The 20985-nt window shown below is 45.0% G+C and overlaps 1 protein-coding gene and 2 long non-coding RNA genes across 3 annotated transcripts in view; 2 read left to right on the top strand and 1 right to left on the bottom strand.

Moving 5' to 3' along the window:
• Positions 1 to 20985, top strand: part of PRKX (protein kinase X-linked) — a 143583-nt gene that overhangs the window by 82273 nt on the left and 40325 nt on the right. Inside the window, exon 3 of the mRNA XM_040423753.1 lies at positions 1329 to 1592. Coding sequence (XP_040279687.1) covers positions 1329 to 1592 — 264 coding nt within the window. The remainder of the gene's footprint in view (positions 1 to 1328; positions 1593 to 20985) is intronic.
• Positions 16249 to 20985, top strand: part of LOC120994880 — a 14546-nt gene continuing 9809 nt past the window's right edge. Inside the window, exon 1 of the long non-coding RNA XR_005777491.1 lies at positions 16249 to 16261. This is a non-coding gene — a long non-coding RNA (uncharacterized LOC120994880). The remainder of the gene's footprint in view (positions 16262 to 20985) is intronic.
• LOC120994881 overlaps positions 20858 to 20985 on the bottom strand; it is a 25132-nt gene continuing 25004 nt past the window's right edge. The window contains exon 3 of the long non-coding RNA XR_005777492.1: positions 20858 to 20969. This is a non-coding gene — a long non-coding RNA (uncharacterized LOC120994881). The remainder of the gene's footprint in view (positions 20970 to 20985) is intronic.

Raw genomic sequence — 20985 nt, 5'->3', positions numbered from 1 at the left:
AGATCCAGTGAAATGTGTGGCCACCATATGTTATGCTAAAAATGATTTGTATCATTGCATGGGCAAAGCAAATTCAAGCAGCCTGGTGGGCCTTCCGATGGTCTGGAGATCTCCCATCACGTTATGATGATTGGAGGGGTCTGACCTCTGATCCCAACCCCACTGTGCTGATTTAGCTACAGGAGGTGAAGCTTGCCCCAATTATTTGAGGTGGCCAAGGCACCACTAGGCACAAAAAAAAAACCATGGTGGACATAGTGCTAAAGTAACGTAGTGACCCCTTTATTCTCTGTATCGATGGGGGTCCCAGAATTCAGCTCTAATCATAAAGTAATAACATATGCTAGTGATATGGGAAAACACATTATAATATTTAGGGCCAGCTTCCGTCAAACAGTTTTTTTTTTTGTTGGTCTTTTTTTCTGCGGTAATTATTTTTTATTATCTTGTGATGTGTTTTTGAAGGGCTTGTGTTCCATGGCAAACACTTATCTCCTATCCTCAGGATAGTGTGGCAGAGGCCCCAGCGGTGGGACCCTTGATGATCACTTGTTCCTCCTTTAAATAGAGTCACCGGTCACACATGTTTGCTACCACTCCATTCAACTCTGTGGGACCTCTGGAGATACCCAAGTACAATGTTCAGCTAATTTCGGGAGGCCCTTTACATGGGCCGAGAATCCGCCAGGTAATAGCTAGCGAGTGTTCATAGGAGCGATCGTTAGCGGTTATCCACCGGTGTAAAGGTGCCGCTGATTACCCATATTAGTCGGGTAATTGGATCATTTGTGTCGGCACCGAATCGTCATTTGCCGGCAGCAGATCATGCTGTGTAAACAGCCTCTGCTACTGACAAACGAGTCAGTATAGGGGAGGAGCGATGGCATTAGTGATCATTACTCCCCATACTGAGGAGGAGATCACTGCATATAAATGCAGTGGTCTCCTTCACTGACGAGCAGGAACAATTTCTTCCTGACAATCGTCTGCAAAATTGGCCCATGTAAAGGGACCTTTAGAGTTGAATGGAGCAGCTGATGACCACCATTCCATTCAAATCTTAACCCCTGTCCTGTTCTTTCTTTTGGATATGGGGTAAGTGTCATAGGACAACCCCTTTTTGTATTTGTAACACATCGAATAAGTCCTATAGAAGCCTTTGGGAAAACGGCTAAAAAAAATCTAAAACCCATCCCTAGACCATGATGTGGTTTGGAAAAATAAAAGCTTGACCATAGCACAAATATACTTTGTATGTAATGTGTTTCCTAATGCCCCGTAGTAACATTCCTTGACTTGCTGACCAGTTACCATTTCTATTCCTATAGGTTTTGGACCTCGCATGACGATCGCTTTTTATATATGCTGATGGAGTATGTACCCGGAGGAGAACTTTTTAGCTACTTGCGCAACATGGGACGTTTTAACAACAGCACAGGACTCTTTTACTCTGCGGAGATCATATGTGCAATAGAATACTTGCACTCCAAAGAAATAGTTTACAGAGACTTGAAGCCTGAAAATATATTGCTGGACCGGGAAGGTCACATCAAACTTACAGATTTTGGATTCGCGAAAAAGCTTTCAGACAGGTATCACTTACGTTCTGAACATTTCAACTGCTTTATTACTTGTCCTGCTGGGGGTTTGGCTTTTATTTCGATGGTTCGGGCATGTAGCACAGGCAAAGCTATTTTCATCCGGTTATAATGGCTATAATTGCAATAGGCCACGGCGGTGCGATAATCCATTTGTTGTTGTTTTTGTGTTTTGTTTTTTTTCCCCCCTATGTAATGGCTGACAAAGTATGGGTTGTCAACTAAAGAAATCGTTCGAAATAATTTCCTTGCATGTTGGGAAATTTCTGTAATTTCAAAACATCTGAGGAGATCAAATTTAAGACGCTGAGGGGCTTAAATGGATCTGTCATGTAGACCAATATGCCAAAATACTGTCGTAAGTTTTTTTGTTTTGTTTTTTGTGTTGTCTGTGCGTGCCATAAAGTGTATTGCCACAACTTTTCCCATTTTTTTTTTTTATACAAAGTTGACATTTGACCGAGATATTTCTCTCACCCAGCATGGGTATATGTAAAATGACACCCGAAAACACATTCCCCAACTTCTCCTGAGTACGGAGATACCACATGTGTGACACTTTTTTGCAGCCTAGGTGGGCAAAGGGGCCCACATTCCAAAGAGCACCTTTCGGATTTCACCGGCCATTTTTTTACAGATTTTGATTTCAAACTACTTCCACACATTAGGGCCCCTAGAATGCCAGGGCAGTATAACTACCCCACAAGTGACCCCATTTTGGAAAGAAGACATCCCAAGGTATTCGCTCATGGGCATAGTGAGTTCATGGAAGTTTTTTTATTTTTTGTCTCAAGTTAGTGGAATATGAGACTTTGTAAGAAAAAAAAAAAAAATCATCATTTTCCGCTAACTTGTGACAAAAAATAAAAAATTCTAAGAACTCGCCATGCCCCTCACGGAATACCTTGGGGTGTCTTCTTTCCAAAATGGGGTCACTTGTGGGGTAGTTATACTGCCCTGGCATTCTAGGGGCCCTAATGTGTGGTAAGTAGTTTGAAATCAAAATCTGTAAAAAATGGCCGGTGAAATCCGAAAGGTGCTCTTTGGAATGTGGGCCCCTTTGCCCACCTAGGCTGCAAAAAAGTGTCACACATGTGGTATCTCCGTTCTCAGGAGAAGTTGGGCAATGTGTTTTGGGGTGTCATTTTACATATACCCATGCTGGGTGAGAGAAATATCTCAGCAAAAGACAACTTTTCCCATTTTTTTTATACAAAGTTGTCATTTGACCGAGATATTTCTCTCACCCAGCATGGGTATATGTAAAATGACACCCCAAAACACATTCCCCAACTTCTCCTGAGTACGGCGATACCACACGTGTGACACTTTTTTGCAGCCTAGATGCGCAAAGGGGCCCATATTCCTTTTTAGGGGGGCATTTTTAGACATTTGGACCCCAGACTTCTTCTCACACTTTGGGGCCCCTAAAATGCCAGGGCAGTATAAATACCCCACATGTGACCCCATTTTGGAAAGAAGACACCCCAAGGTATTCAATGAGGGGCATGGCGAGTTCATCAAAATTATTTTTTTTTGCCACAAGTTAGCGGAAATTAATTTTTTTTGTTTTTTTTCTCAGTCTCCCTTTCCGCTAACTTGGGACAAAAATTTCAATCTTTCATGGACTCAATATGCCCCTCACGAAATACCTTGGTCTGTCTTCTTTCCAAAATGGGGTCATTTGTGGGGTGTTTGTACTGCCCTGGCATTTGAGGGTCTCCGCAATCATTACATGTATGGCCAGCATTAGGAGTTGCTGCTATTCTCCTTATATTGAGCATACAGGTAATGAGATATTTTTTTTTTTCGTTCAGCCTCTGGGCTGAAAGAAAAAATGAACGGCACAGATTTCTTCATTCGCATCGATCAATGTGGATGAAAAAATCTCTGCCAAAAAAAAAAAAGGAGGGGAAAGGCGTCTGCCAGGACATAGGAGCTCCGCCCAACATCCATACCCACTTAGCCCGTATGCCCTGGCAAACCCGATTTCTCCATTCACATCAATCGATGTGAATGAATAAATCATTGCCGGGATTTTATTTATTTTTTATATACAAAGTGTTTGCCAAAGTATATGAACACCGCCGCCTCCTCAGCTCATATGCCTCGGCAAACTTATCTTTTACTGCAGAGGAGAAATCTTGTCTTGCAGCGCCGCATACACCGACTTGTGTGTAATCTGACATCAGCGCAATGCTTCTGTCAGAATGCACATCAGTGCTGCAGCTAGTCGATCGGTTGGTCCACCTGGAAGGTAAAAAAAACAAAACAAAAAAGAAAAATCCAGGCCTCAACGCAATAAATTTATTAACTTTATAATAACTTTTGAACAGAACATATAAACTTTGTAACTGAACGTTAACTTTTTGGCTTACCGGTGATTATTTTTTTATTTTTTTTTACCTTTATAGGACAAACCTCTCCTTCCCCATGGGACAATGTGCAAAGCGCAAATCGCCCAAAGATGTGGCGAAGTACATTATGCACTTTATCCCAGGTGAAAGAAGAGGTTTGCAGTAGCTGTGAGTGTAAGGGCCCTAATAGCCCTGTGTGCCTGTCCTGTGAGATGCAATCCCTATGCTAAGTGTACCTGTGTGTGGTACTTCCGGAAACACTATCCAAAGCATAGGGCAGGGTGGTCAGGGCAGTCAGGACAGAAATAGCGGGTGTCACGCCTTATTCCACTCCTGCTACAGTCACGACATCTTTTTCGGGGTGACGGTTGGGTTGAGGTACCAGGAACGACACTGGGGAAATGTCGCTCGTGTAGACGGCTAACTACACTGGTGGATGGGGCCACAGAACCTCCTGGATACAGGAAGTTCGCGATGATCTCTTCCTGAAATTTGAGGAAGGATCCCGTTCTCCCAGCCTTACTGTAGAGAACATCGCCAATTGAATCAAATATACAGACACCTTCTTATACCAGCGTCTGGTGCGTCGGGAAACTAAATAGGGAGCCAACATCTGGTCATTGAAGTCCACCCCTCCCATGAGCGCATTATAGTCGTTGACTGAGAGGGGCTTTTCAATGACACGGGTTGCCCTTTCAATTTGTATTGTCGTGTCTGCGTGAATTGAGGAGAGCATGTAAACGTCACGCTTGTCTCTCCATTTCACCGCGAGCAGTTCTTCGTTACACAAGGCAGCCCTCTCCCCCCTTGCAAGACGGGTGGTAACGAGCCGTTGGGGGAAGCCCCGGCGACTAGGTCGCACGGTGCCACAGCAGCCAATCTGTTCTAGGAACAAATGCCTGAAGAGGGGCACACTTGTGTAAAATTTGTCCACATAAAGATGGTACCCCTTGCCAAAAAAGGGTGACACCAAGTCCCAGACTGTCTTCCCACTGCTCCCCAGGTAGTCAGGGCAACCGACCGGCTCCAGGGTCTGATCTTTTCCCTCATAGATCCGAAATTTGTGGGTATAGCCTGTGGCCTTTTCACAGAGCTTATACAATTTGACCCCATACCGGGCGCGCTTGCTTGGGATGTATTGTTTGAAGCCAAGGCGCCCGGTAAAATGTATAAGGGACTCGTCTACGCAGATGTTTTGCTCAGGGGTATACAAATCTGCAAATTTCTGGTTGAAGTGGTCTATGAGGGGCCGAATTTTGTGGAGCCGGTCAAAAGCTGGGTGGCATCTGGGACGGGAGGTGCTGTTGTCGCTAAAAAGTGCAGGAAACGCAGGATGGTCTCAAAACGTGCCCTGGACATAGCAGCAGAGAACATGGGCATGTGATGAATCGGGTTCGTGGACCAATATGACCGCAATTCATGCTTTTTTGTTAGACCTATGTTCAGGCCCAGAAAAATTTTAATTTCGGAAACTTGGACTGGTTTCCACCGGAAAGGCTGGGCATAATAGCTTCCCGGGTTGGCGGCTATAAATTGAGTGGCATACAGATTTGTTTCTGCCACGACTAAGTCCAAGAGCTCCGCAGTCAAGAACAGCTCAAAAAATCCCAGGGCCGAACCGATCTGAGCTGTCTCAACCCGAACTCCAGACTGGGCGGTGAAAGGGGGAACTACAGGTGCGGCTGAAGTTGGTGACTGCCAATCAGGGTTTGCCAGCACCTCAGGGACTCTAGGGGCTCTATGGGCCTGTCTTTGCGGTGGCTGCGACGGGGTAACTACTGCACGTGCCACCGTACCAGCTTCAACTGCCCTTCTGGTGCTCGCCACTTCACCATGTTGTACGGCAGTGCTGGTACTAGGTCCAGGGAGGGCTGCGCTGCTGGTGTATGCCTCACCACGTGATCCGACAGCGACAGCCCCACTCTGCTGCCCTTGAAACGGATCCTGCACAACCTGTGGTCTAGCGACACGGGGCCGGGTACGCTTGGTGCTATCAGGGACCTCAACCTCCTCGTCCGAACTTTGGGTCAGACTGCCACTGCTCTCTACAGGTTCATATTCTGACCCGCTGGATTCGTCAGATGAGGGTTCCCATTCCTCATCCGACTGGGTCAAAAGCCTGTAGGCCTCTTCAGAAGAATACCCTCTGTTTGACATTTGGACTACTAAATTTAGGGGTATTCCCTGAGACTACCCAAGAAAAAAAGCAAGCCTGTCTTACAAAGGGGAGGCTAGCGAAGTACCGGGGGCCGCTGCGATTGATAAAAAAATATCAAAACAGTTTTTTTTTTATCGCCGCAGCGCTTGGAAAGTGATTGTGCAGTGATCAAAAAAAAATATTTTTTTTGTCACTGCGGCGGGGCGGGCGTGGGTGAACGCACGTGTGGGCGACCGATCAGGCCTGATCGGGCAAACACTGCGTTTTGGGTGGAGGGCGAACTAAGGTGACACTAATACTATTATAGATCTGACCGTGATCAGTTTTGATCACTTACAGATACTATAAAAGTGCAAATGCTGATTTAACGATACGCTAATCAGCGAATCAGTGACTGCGGTGGGCTGGGCGCTAACTGACGCTAAACTACCGAACCAAGGGGCCTAAACTATCCTAAAACCTATCAGTCAATATCAGTGAAAAAAAAAGTGACAGTTTACACTGATCACTTTTTTCCTTTCACTAGGTGATTGACAGGGGTGATCAAGGGGTTAATTCGGGTGATGGGGGGTGATCTGGGGCTAAGTCTGTTGGTGTGTACTCACAGTGATGTCTGCTCCTCTGCTGGAACCAACCGACGAAAAGGACCAGCAGAGGAGCAGACAAGCCATATAACACATCATATTTACAAATATAATGTGTTAGGGCCCTTTCACACTTGCGTTCTTTTCTTCCGGCATAGAGTTCCGTCGTCGGGGCTCTATGCCGGAAGAATCCTGATCAGGATTATCCCCATGCATTCTGAATGGAGAGAAATCCATTCAGGATGCATCAGGATGTCTTCAGTTCCGGAACGGAACGTTTTTTGGCTGGAGAAAATACTGCAGCATGCTGCGCTTTTTGCTCCGGCCAAAAATCCTGAACACTTGCCGCAAGGCCGGATCCGGAATTAATGCCCATTGAAAGGCATTAATCCGGATCCGGCCTTAAGCTAAACGTCGTTTCGTCGCATTACCGGATCCGACGTTTAGCTTTTTCTGAATGGTTACTATGGCACCCAGGACGCTATTAAAGTCCTGGCTGCCATAGTAGTAGTGGGGAGCGGGGGGAGCAGTATACTTACCGTCCGTGCGGCTCCCCGGGCGCTCCAGAGTGACGTCAGGGCGCCCCACACGCATGGATGATGTGATCGCATGGATCATGTGATCCATGCGCATGGGGCGCTCTGACGTCATTCTGGAGCGCCCCGGGAGCCGCACAGACTGTAAGTATACTGCTCCCCCCGCTCCCCACTACTACTATGGCAACCAGGACTTTAATAGCGTCCTGGGTGCCATAGTAACACTGAACGCACTTTGAGGACGGTCCGGAGGCGGTTAAGAGAACTTCTCACCTCTTTCTTGTTCCAAGAGCCAATATTTTGTTAAAAGTTCTTCTGAAAGGGGCCTTAAAGGGGTTCTGCATGGCTAAGGCTACTTTCACACCTGCGTTCGGGTGTCCGCTCGTGAGCTCCGTTTGAAGGGGCTCACAAGAGGCCCCGAACGCAGCCGTCCAGCCCTAATGCATTCTCAGTGGAGGCGGATCCGCTGAGAATGCATCAGTCTGCCAGCGTTCAGCCTCCGCTCCGCTCAGCGAGCGGACACCTGAACGCTGCTTGCAGCGTTCGGGTGTCCGCCTGGCCGTGCGGAGACAAGCGGATCCGTCCAGACTTACAATGTAAGTCAATGGGGACGGATCCGTTTGAAGATGACACCATATGGCTCAATTTTCAAACGGATCCGCCCCCATTGACTTTCAATGTCAAGTCTGGACGGATCCGTTCAGGCTACTTTCACACTTACAAACGAAAAATACAAATGTGATAGCACTCTACATCCAGCAATTTGCCTCCATGCTGGATGAGGCATTGGTGTACATTTTGGCCAAAGCGTAGTAAGCCACTCACCACATCAAGGTTGCCTCCATTTGAGTGGTCCCTAACTCTAGTTCCTACCTGTTCATGGGCCATGACAGCCACACAAAATCCAGGGAATGCAGGTCAGCGTGCAAGCCAAGCACACTCTGCTTTTAACCCCATCCGGTGCCATTACAGCTTTCATCGGATCCAGGGATGCAAGTACCAACATGCATGCTGAGCCCACCATATACTTCTCCTGGAGCCAAATGGCCACTGGTAGGTTCTATATAAGCAAACTCAGTTTTATACCTGACCAGTCAATCTGTCCTGGAGGCTGGTTTTAAAGTCAGTATAAAACGGAGTCTGCTTATATAGAACCTACCAGTGGCCATTTGGCTCCAGGAGAAGTATATGGTGGGCTCAGCGTGCATGTTGGTACTTGCATCCCTGGATCCGATGAAAGCTGTAATGGCACCGGACGGGGTTAAAAGCAGAGTGTGCTTGGCGTGCACGCTGACCTGCATTCCCTGGATTTTGTGTGGCTGTCATGGCCCATGAACAGGTGGGAACTAGTATTAGGGACCACTCCATAGAGGCGACCTTGACGTGGTGAGTGGCTTATTACGCTTTGGCCAAAATGTACACCAATGTCTCATCCAGCATGGAGGCAGGGCAGAATGCTGGATATAGAGTGCGATCACATTTGTATTCTCCGTTTGTATATGTATTTCGCCATAGTGGTCTGCACCTATACACAGGTTGTGCTGACTCAATTCCCCAAAAATACTTTCACACTTAGAAATTTTTCTAAGTTATAATGCAGACGGATCCGTTCTGAACGAATGCAAACGTCTGCATTATAGTAGCGGATCCATCTGATGAAACATCAGACGGACCCGCTCCGAACGCTAGTGTGAAAGTAGCCTTAACGGTTTCAGCTTACCTGCGGAAGGAAGAGAGTTTCAGCAGTGCTAACCCTTCCGTCGTGCTACCGATTCCATGATCTCGTCTGTGATCACTTGATGGCCTGACTGGCGGCGCTGAAGTACCGACCAATGTGCTGCTGTGTCAACCTGTTCATCTGCATAATGTATATGCAGCTGACCAGAAAGACAGCCATTTGGGACTGAAGAGCTGTGTTTTGGCTAATCGGATCTATCGTGCTGGCATGAAATGCGTCAGTTGTGTTGCTGACAACAGTATGCAAACAGAATGGGGATGAACAATCGCACTAACGATCTCAGCCAGACTTAAGGTCCTTTAAATGATGGCCGATTGACTTGTTATCATCAGTTGCAGTTGGTGCTTATTAAGGGTCATGCATTGGCCCACGTAAACTCACTCTTGATTTCATGCCCGCAGCAGATCATGCCGTTTAACGGATAAAGTTTAGTACGGAATTGGCATCTTGGACTTATCACCAGCATTTGGTGTACAAAGAAGTGGAAAAGTGTTAGATTGTGTGGTTCTCCCTACTGAGATGTCTTCAGCTTGACTACTACCCTGTTTTCCTGTATTCTTGGTGTCTGTCCGTGAGCGGTGGCTACCAGGCATAAGACTATAAAGCTCTCTAAGTTACTTAACGTGATGGCTGGGCGCTTCCTTTCGTCCTATGGGTATGTGGTACCTTTGTGAGTAGAAATGGCATTCTTCTCTAGCGTGCACTATTCAGTTACTATGGCAGTTTTGGATTTCACCCCTTTGTTCTGCTGGTGTTTCTGTGTCTGTAGTTTCACATCCGCTTATTTATTTATAGATCCGCTAGCTTCCTAGAGGAACAGATTATTAGTTGTTGCCTAGTAAAGGGTGGCAATTAGATGGTGGTAGAACGTAAAATGAACTTTCTGAACAGCTTACTCATGGATATTATTATGAGGCTAACATATCTACAGTATATTACCCATGGATCTATATGCCAGTCCTCAATCTTATAGTATTTATAAAACTATATTGTTCACCCCCCCCCCCCCCCCCCCCATCTAAAACAAATATAGCACATGCTCTAGCTTCTTCAACTTAGGGCTCTTTCACACTTGCGTTCTTTTCTTACGGCATAGAGTTCCGTCGTCGGGGCTCTATGCCGGAAGAATCCTGATCAGTTAAATAACCGTCACCTGTCCCTGGGACCTGATTTGAGATGACTAGTATAGCCCTATACCCGCCTCAGGCTATCATCACCTGGGGTTTGCTTACTTCCACTATGTCGCTACACATGCGGATCTTAGTCATGACTGCACTGCCAGATTTGAGCGGTGCAGTCAAGTAAATTCACATATAAGTTGAAAACATTATCGCTCATTTGTATAGTCATGGCACCCCGTCCAGACCTGATAGTTAACCTGCCAGAAATGCCCCCTCTAGGTCCTACATTGGGGTTGATGTATATTTCCATCCCCAGCACCAGCGCAGAGTTGGTAGTAGGTGTCACTTCGCTTTTACCAGTGACTCCTCCCACCTTCGCTGCCCCCATCGGACGGCGGGCGTGGCGCTCCGTTTCGACCACGCCCCCTGATTTTGTGACGCTGCGCTAGTCGAGCGTCGCAAACGGCCGCCCCTTCTTGCCAGTGCGCATGTGCAATGGGAGGTGGCCGACCGCGTCATGCAATACACTAGCCTAAGCGTGCGCGGCGGCCACGCCCCCTAAACAAGCGCACGGCCAGCCCCCTCTGCACATTTAAACCCCTGAGCGCACACCACTGGCGCTAACAGACGCCGGCAGACAGGCAGTGTATCCAGCTGCCCTGCAATCCTCCTTGGTATAGGCCATACGCATTCCATGGGAGACACAGTAAGTAACTTGAATCTAATATGCCAGCTGCCGGAATTCTGGTTATACTTTGTACCTGAGTGGGCTTTTCTCTATGTTTTCCCTTCCACAGGTACTTGTGCTGACTTGGACTGTATACGTCCATTCAAGCTGGTATAATCTCTGTTCCTTTACCCTCCCCTCTGTCCGCTAATATCATATAGCCGACACAGGAGTGGGGCCTTTGTCCTATCTCCATGACCCCTGTCCCCTGATGAATTAGGGGGTCGTGTAGAAGTAGATGAACTGTATCTATCATATATTCATTAAGGAAACGCGTTGGGACCATGAATATATCCCCATATTTGTCCTTCGGACTATGAATACATCCTTACAATAGTCATTTAGGACTCCTTTCCCTTATAGACCGTACCATCTTTACAGTCACTGCCCCTCTTTGGCCTCTTCCCTCCTTTCACAGGGCCATCTAGGGTGCATGTTTCAGGGTCAGGTTCCGGACGGGGCCACCCCTTGCGGGGCCAGGACCTCGTGTTAGGTGGTTAGGGTACAACAGGCCAAGTAGGGCAGCAACAGGGTTAGTTTTCCCTGTGGTCCTCAGCCATCAAGACCCAACCGACTGACGGTCGCAACCAGGTTCAAAGACACCTGTTTTGAACAGTGGACCATACGACCCGGGCATCCTTACCGGTAAGACCCACCCTGTTTTTTCTGCCTATTGGCATATTAGTAGACCTTGGGTACACCACCCAGGGCCCTCCTATATTGTATATGTATTTTGGTCACCTCCACTTTGGCTCCCACCCATGGGCCTGAATGGACCGGACCATAAGTGACCTTACCATTGTTCGTCATTGTTATGTGGTTTGTCTAGTAGGGGCTCACCATCTTAGTTCTTAATCGTCCAAATAAAAGATAGATTTTAAACGTTACTGCCCCTTTTCTTACATATTTGCTTCACAGAGCAGTACACTTGAGAGAGGTGTCTTCGCACCTTCTCTCTCCAGGGACCACTTCCTTTCTTTCTGATCAGGATTATCCCCATGCATTCTGAATGGAGTGAAATCCGTTCAGGATGCATCAGGATGTCTTCAGTTCCGGAACGGAACGTTTTTTGGCCGGAGAAAATACCGCAGCATGCTGCGCTTTTTGCTCCGGCCAAAAATCCTGAAGACTTGCCGCAAGGCCGGATCCGGAATTAATGCCCATTGAAAGGCATTGATCCGGATCCGGCCTTAAGCTAAACGTCGTTTCGGCGCATTGCCGCATCCGACGTTTAGCTTTTTCTGAATGGTTACCATGGCTGCCGGGACGCTAAAGTCCTGGCATCCATGGTAAAGTGTAGCGGGGAGCGGGGGAGCAGTATACTTACTGTCCGTGCGGCTCCCGGGGCGCTCCAGAGTGACGTCAGGGCGCCCCAAGTGCATGGATCACGTGATCGCATTGGACATGTCATCCATGTGCATGGGGCGCTCTGACGTCATTCTGGAGCGCCCCGGGAGCCGCACGGACTGTAAGTATACCGCTCCTACTATGGCAACAAGGACTTTAATAGCGTCCTGGGTGCCATAGTAACACTGAACGCATTTTGAAGACGGATCCGTCTTCAAATGCTTTCAGTACACTTGCGTTTTTCCGGATCCGGCGTGTAATTCCGGCAAGTGGAGTACACGCCGGATCCGGACAACGCAAGTGTGAAAGAGCCCTTAGATGTGTTGCATTGGTGTACAGCGGTCTTCAAGTCATGCCAGAGATTCTCAATTGGATTTAGGTCTGGACTTTGACTATGTCATTGCAAGATGTTTAAATGTTTCCCCTTAAAGGGAACCTGTCGCTGGGATTTTGTGTATAGAGCTGAGGACATGGGTTGCTAGATGGCCGCTAGCACATCCGCAATATCCAGTCCCCATAGCTCTGTGTGCTTTTATTTTGTAAAAAAAACGATTTGATCCATATGCAAATTAACCTGAGATGTGTCCTGTACGTGAGAGGAGTCCAGCGTGAAGGAGCCCAGCACCTCCCCGCATCCTCAGAATCTTCTCCTTGCTCCCCGACGTCAGAAAGCCAGAGCACATTAATGCGTGAGCTAGCGCATGCGCAGTGTCCTCAGTGTTCCTTCCCTGTGCTGGCATCAGCCTCAGGTTAGGAACTGCGCATGCGCTAGCTCGCGCATCGTGAGATTACGGCGCTCTGGCTTTCTGACGTCTGGGAGCAAGGAGGAGATTCTGAGGATGCGGGGCGGTGCTGGGCTCCTTCACGCTGCACTCATCTCAGGGACAGGACTCATCTCAGGTTAATTTGCATATGGATCAAATCGGTTTTTTTACACAATAAAAGCACACAGAGCTATGGGGACTGGGTATTACGGATCTGCTAGCGGCCATCTAGCAACCCATGTCCTCTGCTCTATACATCAAATCCCGGTGACAGGTTCCCTTTAAACCATTTAAGTGTAGCTTTAGAAGAAAATTTATGGTCATTGACCTCCTAGAACAGCGGTTCTCAACCTAGGGGTCGCGACCCCTTTGGGGGTCGATCGGCCCTTTCCGGGGGGTCGCCTGAGGCTTCCTATTGTGGGTCCAGGCCCGTCGCTAACAGACAGGCAAAACAAGCAATTGCTTGGGGCCCCAAGCTGGCCCGGGGCCAAGCAGAGCCAGTGCTTGTTTTGCGGCTGAGTAACTCAGAAGATCCGATGGTATATTCTAACCCCAGGCGTTACCCATGGTGACAGGGACGCTTTCCTGGGGGTTAGAATATACAGGGCCACGCCGCTCACAGCAGTATATTTATAAACTAATCAGTAACTACTTTAACTTTAATCATTGCTCATTGCTGAGCTCTTTACTTGGATTATAATTTATTTGGATATGGGATATCTTACTTTGTCTTAGCTCCGGTAATAGCAGGCAGTGCGGGGGGGGCGGCGCTCACTCACTGACGTCACGCGCCTGCTCCTCCCACTAGGCGGCGCAGGGGATCTGTGGATGGCACTGTTTAGGGGGGATCTGTGGATGGCACTGTTTAGGGGGGATCTGTGGATGGCACTGTTTAGGGGAGGAGGGATCTGTGGATGGCACTGTTTAGGGGGGAGATCTGTGGATGGCACTGTTTAGGGGAGGGGGATCTGTGGATGGCACTGTTAAGGGGGGGATCTGTGGATGTCTGTGATTAATTACTCTGCTTTAATTATGTTCAATTTGTAGCAATAAAAATACATCCTGCATATCAGATATTTACATTACAATTCATAACAGTAGCAAAATTAGTTATGACGTAGCAAGGAAAAAAATGTAATGGTTGGGGGTCACCACAACATGAGGAACTGTATTAAGGGGTCACGGCTTTAGAAAGGTTGAGAACCACTGTCCTAGAAGATGAACCTCTTTCCTTCTCTGAAATCTCCGGCAGACAGAAACAGGTTTACCTAAATAATTGTTATGCATTTACTGCCTTCCATCTCACCTTAAATTGTGACCAGTTTTCCAGTTCCTGACGATGTTGCCACCACTATGAGTCACTGTGGAAATGGTGTTCATAGGGTGATGGGAAATCCCCAAAAAGTAAAATTTTAGGGTACTTTCACACTAGCGTTTTTCTTTTCCGGCATAGAGTTCCGTCCTAGGGGCTCTATACCAGAAAAGAACTGATCAGTTTTATCCCCATGCATTCTGAATGGAGAGCAATCCCTTCAGGATGCATCAGGATGTCTTCAGTTCAGTCTTTTTGCCATTTCAGGACGGAGAAAATACTGCAGCATGCTGCGGTTTTATCTCCATCCAAAAAGACTGAACACTTGCCGGAATGCCGGCTCCGGCACTAATTTACATTGCAGTGTATTAGTGCTGGATCTGGCATTAAGTGTTTCGGCAAAACGGATCCGGCTTTCTGGTCTGCGCATGCGCAGACCGAAAAAAAATGCAAAAAAAAATTATACCGGATCCATTTTTCCGGATGACACCGGAACCGTCTGACAAATGGCATCAGTTTGCATGCCTACTGCCTAGGCATATGTGACGGAACTGCCTGCCGGAATCCTCTGCCGCAAGTGTGAAAGTACCCTTAGTCTTGTCTGATTCCAGAACCTTCTTCCATGTATTTGGGAGTCTAACACATGCTGCTTGGTGAACTTCAAATGTTTTTTCTTCTGTATTTGTTTAAACAGTATCTTTTTACTGGGCACACTAGGGTGTTTCATTTTGTAATGGAAAAAAATAAAATGTAATATTTTTGCAGACTTTGCTTATGCCCTGAGTCTCAGTGATGTAAAAAATATATATATATGCCAAATTTCAAGAAGATTGGATAATATTTAGAGGTTGCACACTTTTGTAAAAGTAGGCAAAAAATAAGATTTTTCAATGTTAATTACTTTTATTGGGAAAACTAGAAATCACAAACTTAAAATAATATTAAAACTAGACACTAAAATTAATAGGTAGTATGATGGGCAAAACGTGTTTTATTAACCACTTCAGCTCCCCTAGCTTAAACACCCTTAATGACCAGGCCACTTTTTACACTTCTGACCTACACTACTTTCACCGTTTATTGCTCGGTCATGCAACTTACCACCCAAATGAATTTTACCTCCTTTTCTTCTCACTAATAGAGCTTTCATTTGGTGGTATTTCATTGCTGCTGACATTTTTACTTTTTTTGTTATTAATTGAAATGTAACGATTTTTTTGCCAAAAAAAATGACATTTTTCACTTTCAGTTGTAAAATTTTGCAAAAAAAACGACATCCATATATAAATTTTTCTCTAAATTTATTGTTCTACATGTCTTTGATAAATAAAAAAATGTTTGGGTAAAAAAAATAATGGTTTGGGTAAAAGTTATAGCGTTTACAAACTATGGTACAAAAATGTGAATTTCCGCTTTTTGAAGCAGCTCTGACTTTCTGAGCACCTGTCATGTTTCCTGAGGTTCTACAATGCCCAGACAGTAGAAAAACCCCACAAATGACCCCATTTCGGAAAGTAGACACCCTAAGGTATTCGCTGATGGGCATAGTGAGTTCATAGAACTTTGTATTTTTTGTCACAAGTTAGCGGAAAATTATGATTTATTTTTTTATTTTTTTTTTCTTACAAAGTCTCTTATTCCACTAACTTGTGACAAAAAATAAAAACTTCCATGAACTCACTATGCCCATCACGAAATACCTTGGGGTGTCTTCTTTCCAAAATGGGGTCACTTGTGGGGTTGTTAGTAGTTATACTGCCCTGGCATTTTAGGGGCCAAATGCGTGCGAAGTAGTTTGAAATCAAAATCTGTAAAAAATGGCCGGTGAAATCCGAAAGGTGCTCTTTGGAATGTGGGCCCCTTTGCCCACCTAGGCTGCAAAAAAGTGTCACACATGTGGTATTGCCGTATTCAGGAGAAGTTGGGCAATGTTTTTTGGGGTGTCATTTTACATATACCCATGCTGGGTGAGAGAAATATCTTGGCAAAAGACAACTTTTCCCATTTTTTTTATACAAAGTTGGCATTTGACCAAGATATTTATCTCACCCAGCATGGGTATATGTAAAATGACACCCAAAAACACATTGCCCAACTTCTCCTGAGTACGGCAATACCAGATGTGTGACACTTTTTTGCAGCCTAGGTGGGCAAAGGGACCCACATTCCAAAGAGCACCTTTAGGATTTCACAGGTCATTTTTTACACATTTTGATTTCAAACTACTTACCACACATTAGGGCCCCTAGAATGCCAGGGCAGTATACTACCCCACAAGTGACCCCATTTTGGAAAGTAGACACCCCAAGGTATTCCGTGAGGGGCACGGCGAGTTCCTACAATTTTTTATTTTTTGTCACAGGTTAGCGGAAAATGATGATTTTTTATTTTATTTATTTTTTTCTTACAAAATCTCATATTCCACTAACTTGTGACAAAAAATAAAAACTTCCATGAACTCACTATGCCCATCACGAAATACCTGAGGGTGTCTTCTTTCCAAAATGGGGTCACTTGTGGGGTAGTTATACTGCCCTGGCATTTTAGGGGCCCGAATGCGTGAGAAGTAGTTTGAAATCAAAATCTGTAAAAAATGGCCGGTGAAATCCGAAAGGTTCTCTTTGGAATGTGTGCCCCTTTGCCCACCTAGGCTGCAAAAAAGTGTCACACATCTGGTATTGCCGTACTCAGGAGAAGTTGGGCAATGTGTTTTGGGGTGTGATTTTACATATACCCATGCTGGGTGAGAGAAATATCTCGGTCAAATGCCAACTTTGTATAAAAAAATGGGAAAAGTTGTCTTTTGCCAAGATATTTCTCTCACCCAGCATGGGTATATGTAAAAAGACACCCCAAAACACATTGCCCAACATCTCCTGAGTACGGTGATACCAGATGTGTGACACTTTTTTGCAGCCTAGGTGGGCAAAGGGGCCCACATTCCAAAGAGCGCCTTTCGGATTTCACCGGCCATTTTTTACGGACATCTGAATGCAGCCTTACAGGGGGGTGATCAATGACAGGGGGGTGATCAGGGAGTCTATATGGGGTGATCACCCCCCTGTCATTGATCACCCCCCTGTAAGGCTCCATTCAGACGTCCGTATGTGTTTTGCGGATCCGATCCATGTATCAGTGGATCCGTAAAAATCATACGGACGTCTGAATGGAGCCTTACAAGAGGGTGATCAATGACAGGGGGGGTGATCAGGGAGTCTATATGGGGTGATCAGGGGCTAATAAGGGGTTAATAATTGACAGGGGGGGGGTGTAGTGTAGTGTGGTGCTTGGTGCTACATATTACTGAGCTGCCTGTGTCCTCTGGTGGTCGATCCAAACAAAAGGGACCACCAGAGGACCAGGTAGCGGGTATATTAGACGCTGTTATCAAAACAGCGTCTAATATACCTGTTAGGGGTTAAAAAAAATCGCATCTCCAGCCTGCCAGCGAACGATCGCCGCTGGCAGGTTGGAGATCTACTCGCTTACCTTCTGATCCTGTGAACGCGCGCGCCTGTGTGCGCACGTTCACAGGAAATCTCGCGTCTCGCGAGAGGACGCGTATATGCGTCCACCCAGAATAGCAGGGCCGCCGCCAGGACGCAATCCTGCGTACGGCGGTCCTGAGGCGGTTAATAAACTTTGAACGATGCAATCCCTTCTTTTGATAGCTCGACTACCCTTCTTTTCTGTGATGCTCGACTACCCTCAACAAGAATTGTTTTTGTTGTTCGTCCCTGACCGATTCGTTAAACTTTTTTATCAGAGCAATTCCTCTTTCTGCGGTATAATTGACCACCTTAAGAGCGTTCACATGGCTTCTTAGAGAATCACTGCAGTATTCTGTCACGTCGTGGATCCCAAACAATTCAAAGAACGTCTTTGTTTTATTAGTAACGAAATGGCTCAGGTCTTTTCCTTCAAAAACTAGGTTTTTACCCTCTAATCATTTCATTTCCTTTTTCTTTTCAGGTTTGGTTTCTAAATTTTTTCATATTTTCCTTAACAGCCTGAGTAATACGTTTGTCCAAAAACTTTTGTTTCTGACAGATACCAAAGGTGTCTCTTAGCAACTGTGAGAGCACTTTTTTTTGACATCTGCATCTGGGTAAGTGCTCAGAAGCTGTAGCATATCCAAATCATTCTTTGGAGCCCATAGACTTTCAATTGCCTCGTGCAAAAAGCAAACATATATATGAGGCTGACAAAATGTGTAACACGTTTCATTCCTTTCAATTCTCGTTGAGGAATATTCAACTGTTTAGTGAAGAGGACAATTTTAACTTCTTGCGGACACATGACGTACCAGTACGGCATGATGTCCCGATACTTAAGGACACATGACGTACCGGTACGTCATGTGTATTTCTGATCACTGCCGCCCGGCGGGCGGTGATCGAAACAAGGTGCCTGCTCAAATCATTGGGTCAACAGCAAGCGATCAAAAAGGCGTATGCCCACCAAAATAGTACCAATCTAACCGTCACCTCATCCCGGAAAAAATGAGCCCCTACCTAAGACAATCGGCCAAAAAAATAAAAATAACTATGGCTCAGAATATGGAGACACTAAAACATCTTTTTTTTTTTTTTCTTTTTTTTTTTTTTTTAAAGCGGTTATTGTGTAAAACGGAAGTAAATTTTAAAAGTATACATATTAGGTATCGCCGCGTCTGTAATAACTTGCTCTATAAAAATATCACATGAACTAACCCCTCAGGTAATAGCAAGCGATCAAAAAGTCATACACACCCCAAAATAGTGCCAATCAAACCGTCATCTCATCCATGATAATCGCCCAAAAACTGAAAAAACTATGGCTCAGACTATTGACACTAAAACATGATTTTTTTTGTTTCAAAGTTGAAATCATTATGTAAAACTTGCATAAATAAAAAGATAGTATACGTATTGGGTATCGCCGCGTCCGTGACAACCTGGTCTATAAAAATACCACATGATCTAACCTGTCAGATGAATGTTGTAAATAACAAAAAATAAAAACTGTGCCAAAACAGCTATTTCTTGTTACCTTGCCTCACAAAAGGTGTAATATAGAGCAACCAAAAATCATATGTACCCTAAACTAGTACCAACAAAACTGCCACCCTATCTCGTAGTTTCTGAAATGGGGTCACTTTTTTGGAGTTTCTACTCTAGTGGTGCATCAGGGGGGCTTCAAATAGGACATGGTGTCAAAAAAACAGTCCAGCAAAATCTGCCTTCCAAAAACCGTATGGCATTCTTTTCCTTCTGCGCCCTGCCGTGTGCCCGTACAGCGGTTTACAACCACATATGGGGTGTTTCTGTAAACTACAGAATCAGGGCCATAAATATTGAGTTTTGTTTGGCTGTTAACCCTTGCTTTGTAACTGGAAAAAAATTATTAAAATGGAAAATCTGCAAAAAAAGTGAAATTTTGAAATTGTATCTCTATATTCCATTAATTCTTGTGGAACACCTAAAGGGTTAAAAAAGTTTGTAAAATCAGTTTTGAATACCTTGAGGGGTGTAGTTTCTAAAATGGGCTCACTTTTTGGAGTTTCTACTCTAGGGGTGCATCAGGGGGGCTTCAAATGGGACATGGTTTAAAAAAACCAGTCCAGCAAAATCTGCCTTCCAAAAACTGTATGGCATTCCTTTCCTTCTGCGCCCTGCCGTGTGCCTGTACAGCAGTTTACGACCACATATGGGGTGTTTCTGTAAATCAGTTTTGAATACCTTGAGGGGTGTAGTTTTTAGAATGGGGTCATTTTTGGTTGGTTTCTCTTATGTAAGCCTCGCAAAGTGACTTCAGACCTGAACTGGTCCTTAAAAAGTGGGTTTTTGAAAATTTCTGAAAAATTTCAAGATTTGATTCTAAACTTCTAAGCCTTATAACATCGTCAAAAAATAAAATGTCATTCCCAAAATGATCCAAACATGAGGTATACATATGGGGAATGTAAAGTAATAACTATTTTTGTAGGTATTACTATGTATTATAGAAGTAGAGAAATTGAAACTTGGAAATTTGCAAATTTTAAAAAAAATTGGGCAAATTTGGTATTTTTTTATAAATAAAAATGAATTTTTTTGACTCCATTTTACCAGTGTCATGAAGTACAATATGTGACGGAAAAACAATCTCAGAATGGCCTGGATAAGTCAAAGCGTTTTAAAGTTATCACCACATAAAGTGACACTGGTCAGATTTGCAAAAAATTGCCTGGTCCTTAAGGTGTTAAGTGCATATATTGCCTTTGCCATCCACCTTGCTTGATGCAGAGTCCCTGGGATCCTGAAACTGAAGTAGTTTTTAGAGTAACCTTCTAGGTACAGCAGTAAGAATAGTAATAAAAGTGATCAATGTGTGCAACCCCTAAATATTATCCAATCTTCTTGAAATTTGCCATATATATCTTTTATATCACTGAGACTCGGGGCGTAATCAAAGTCATATGAAAATCACATCTTTGGAAAAATTGAACACCCTAGGGCATTTTGTGGAGTGTATGGCTTATACCCAGGGTGGATTTGATTTAAATCACGATTTAAATCACTAGTCAGTAAGGCTTGATTTAAATCATAGTTTTTTACATAAAGATTCATATTTGGACAATTTTTCAGTTGTACTTAGGAAGGAGAAAAATAATCATTACCTTAATAATAACAATTTAAATAGGATTTATTCAACTAAAACAATAACATTACAGCATGTTATTTGCTTAAACATCCATGTTTGTTAACTAATTTGGCTAAGGC

This window comes from Bufo bufo, chromosome 3 (assembly GCF_905171765.1).
Source record: "Bufo bufo chromosome 3, aBufBuf1.1, whole genome shotgun sequence".
Classification (NCBI taxonomy): domain Eukaryota; kingdom Metazoa; phylum Chordata; class Amphibia; order Anura; family Bufonidae; genus Bufo; species Bufo bufo.
This window is presented reverse-complemented; position numbering and strand designations above follow the sequence as displayed.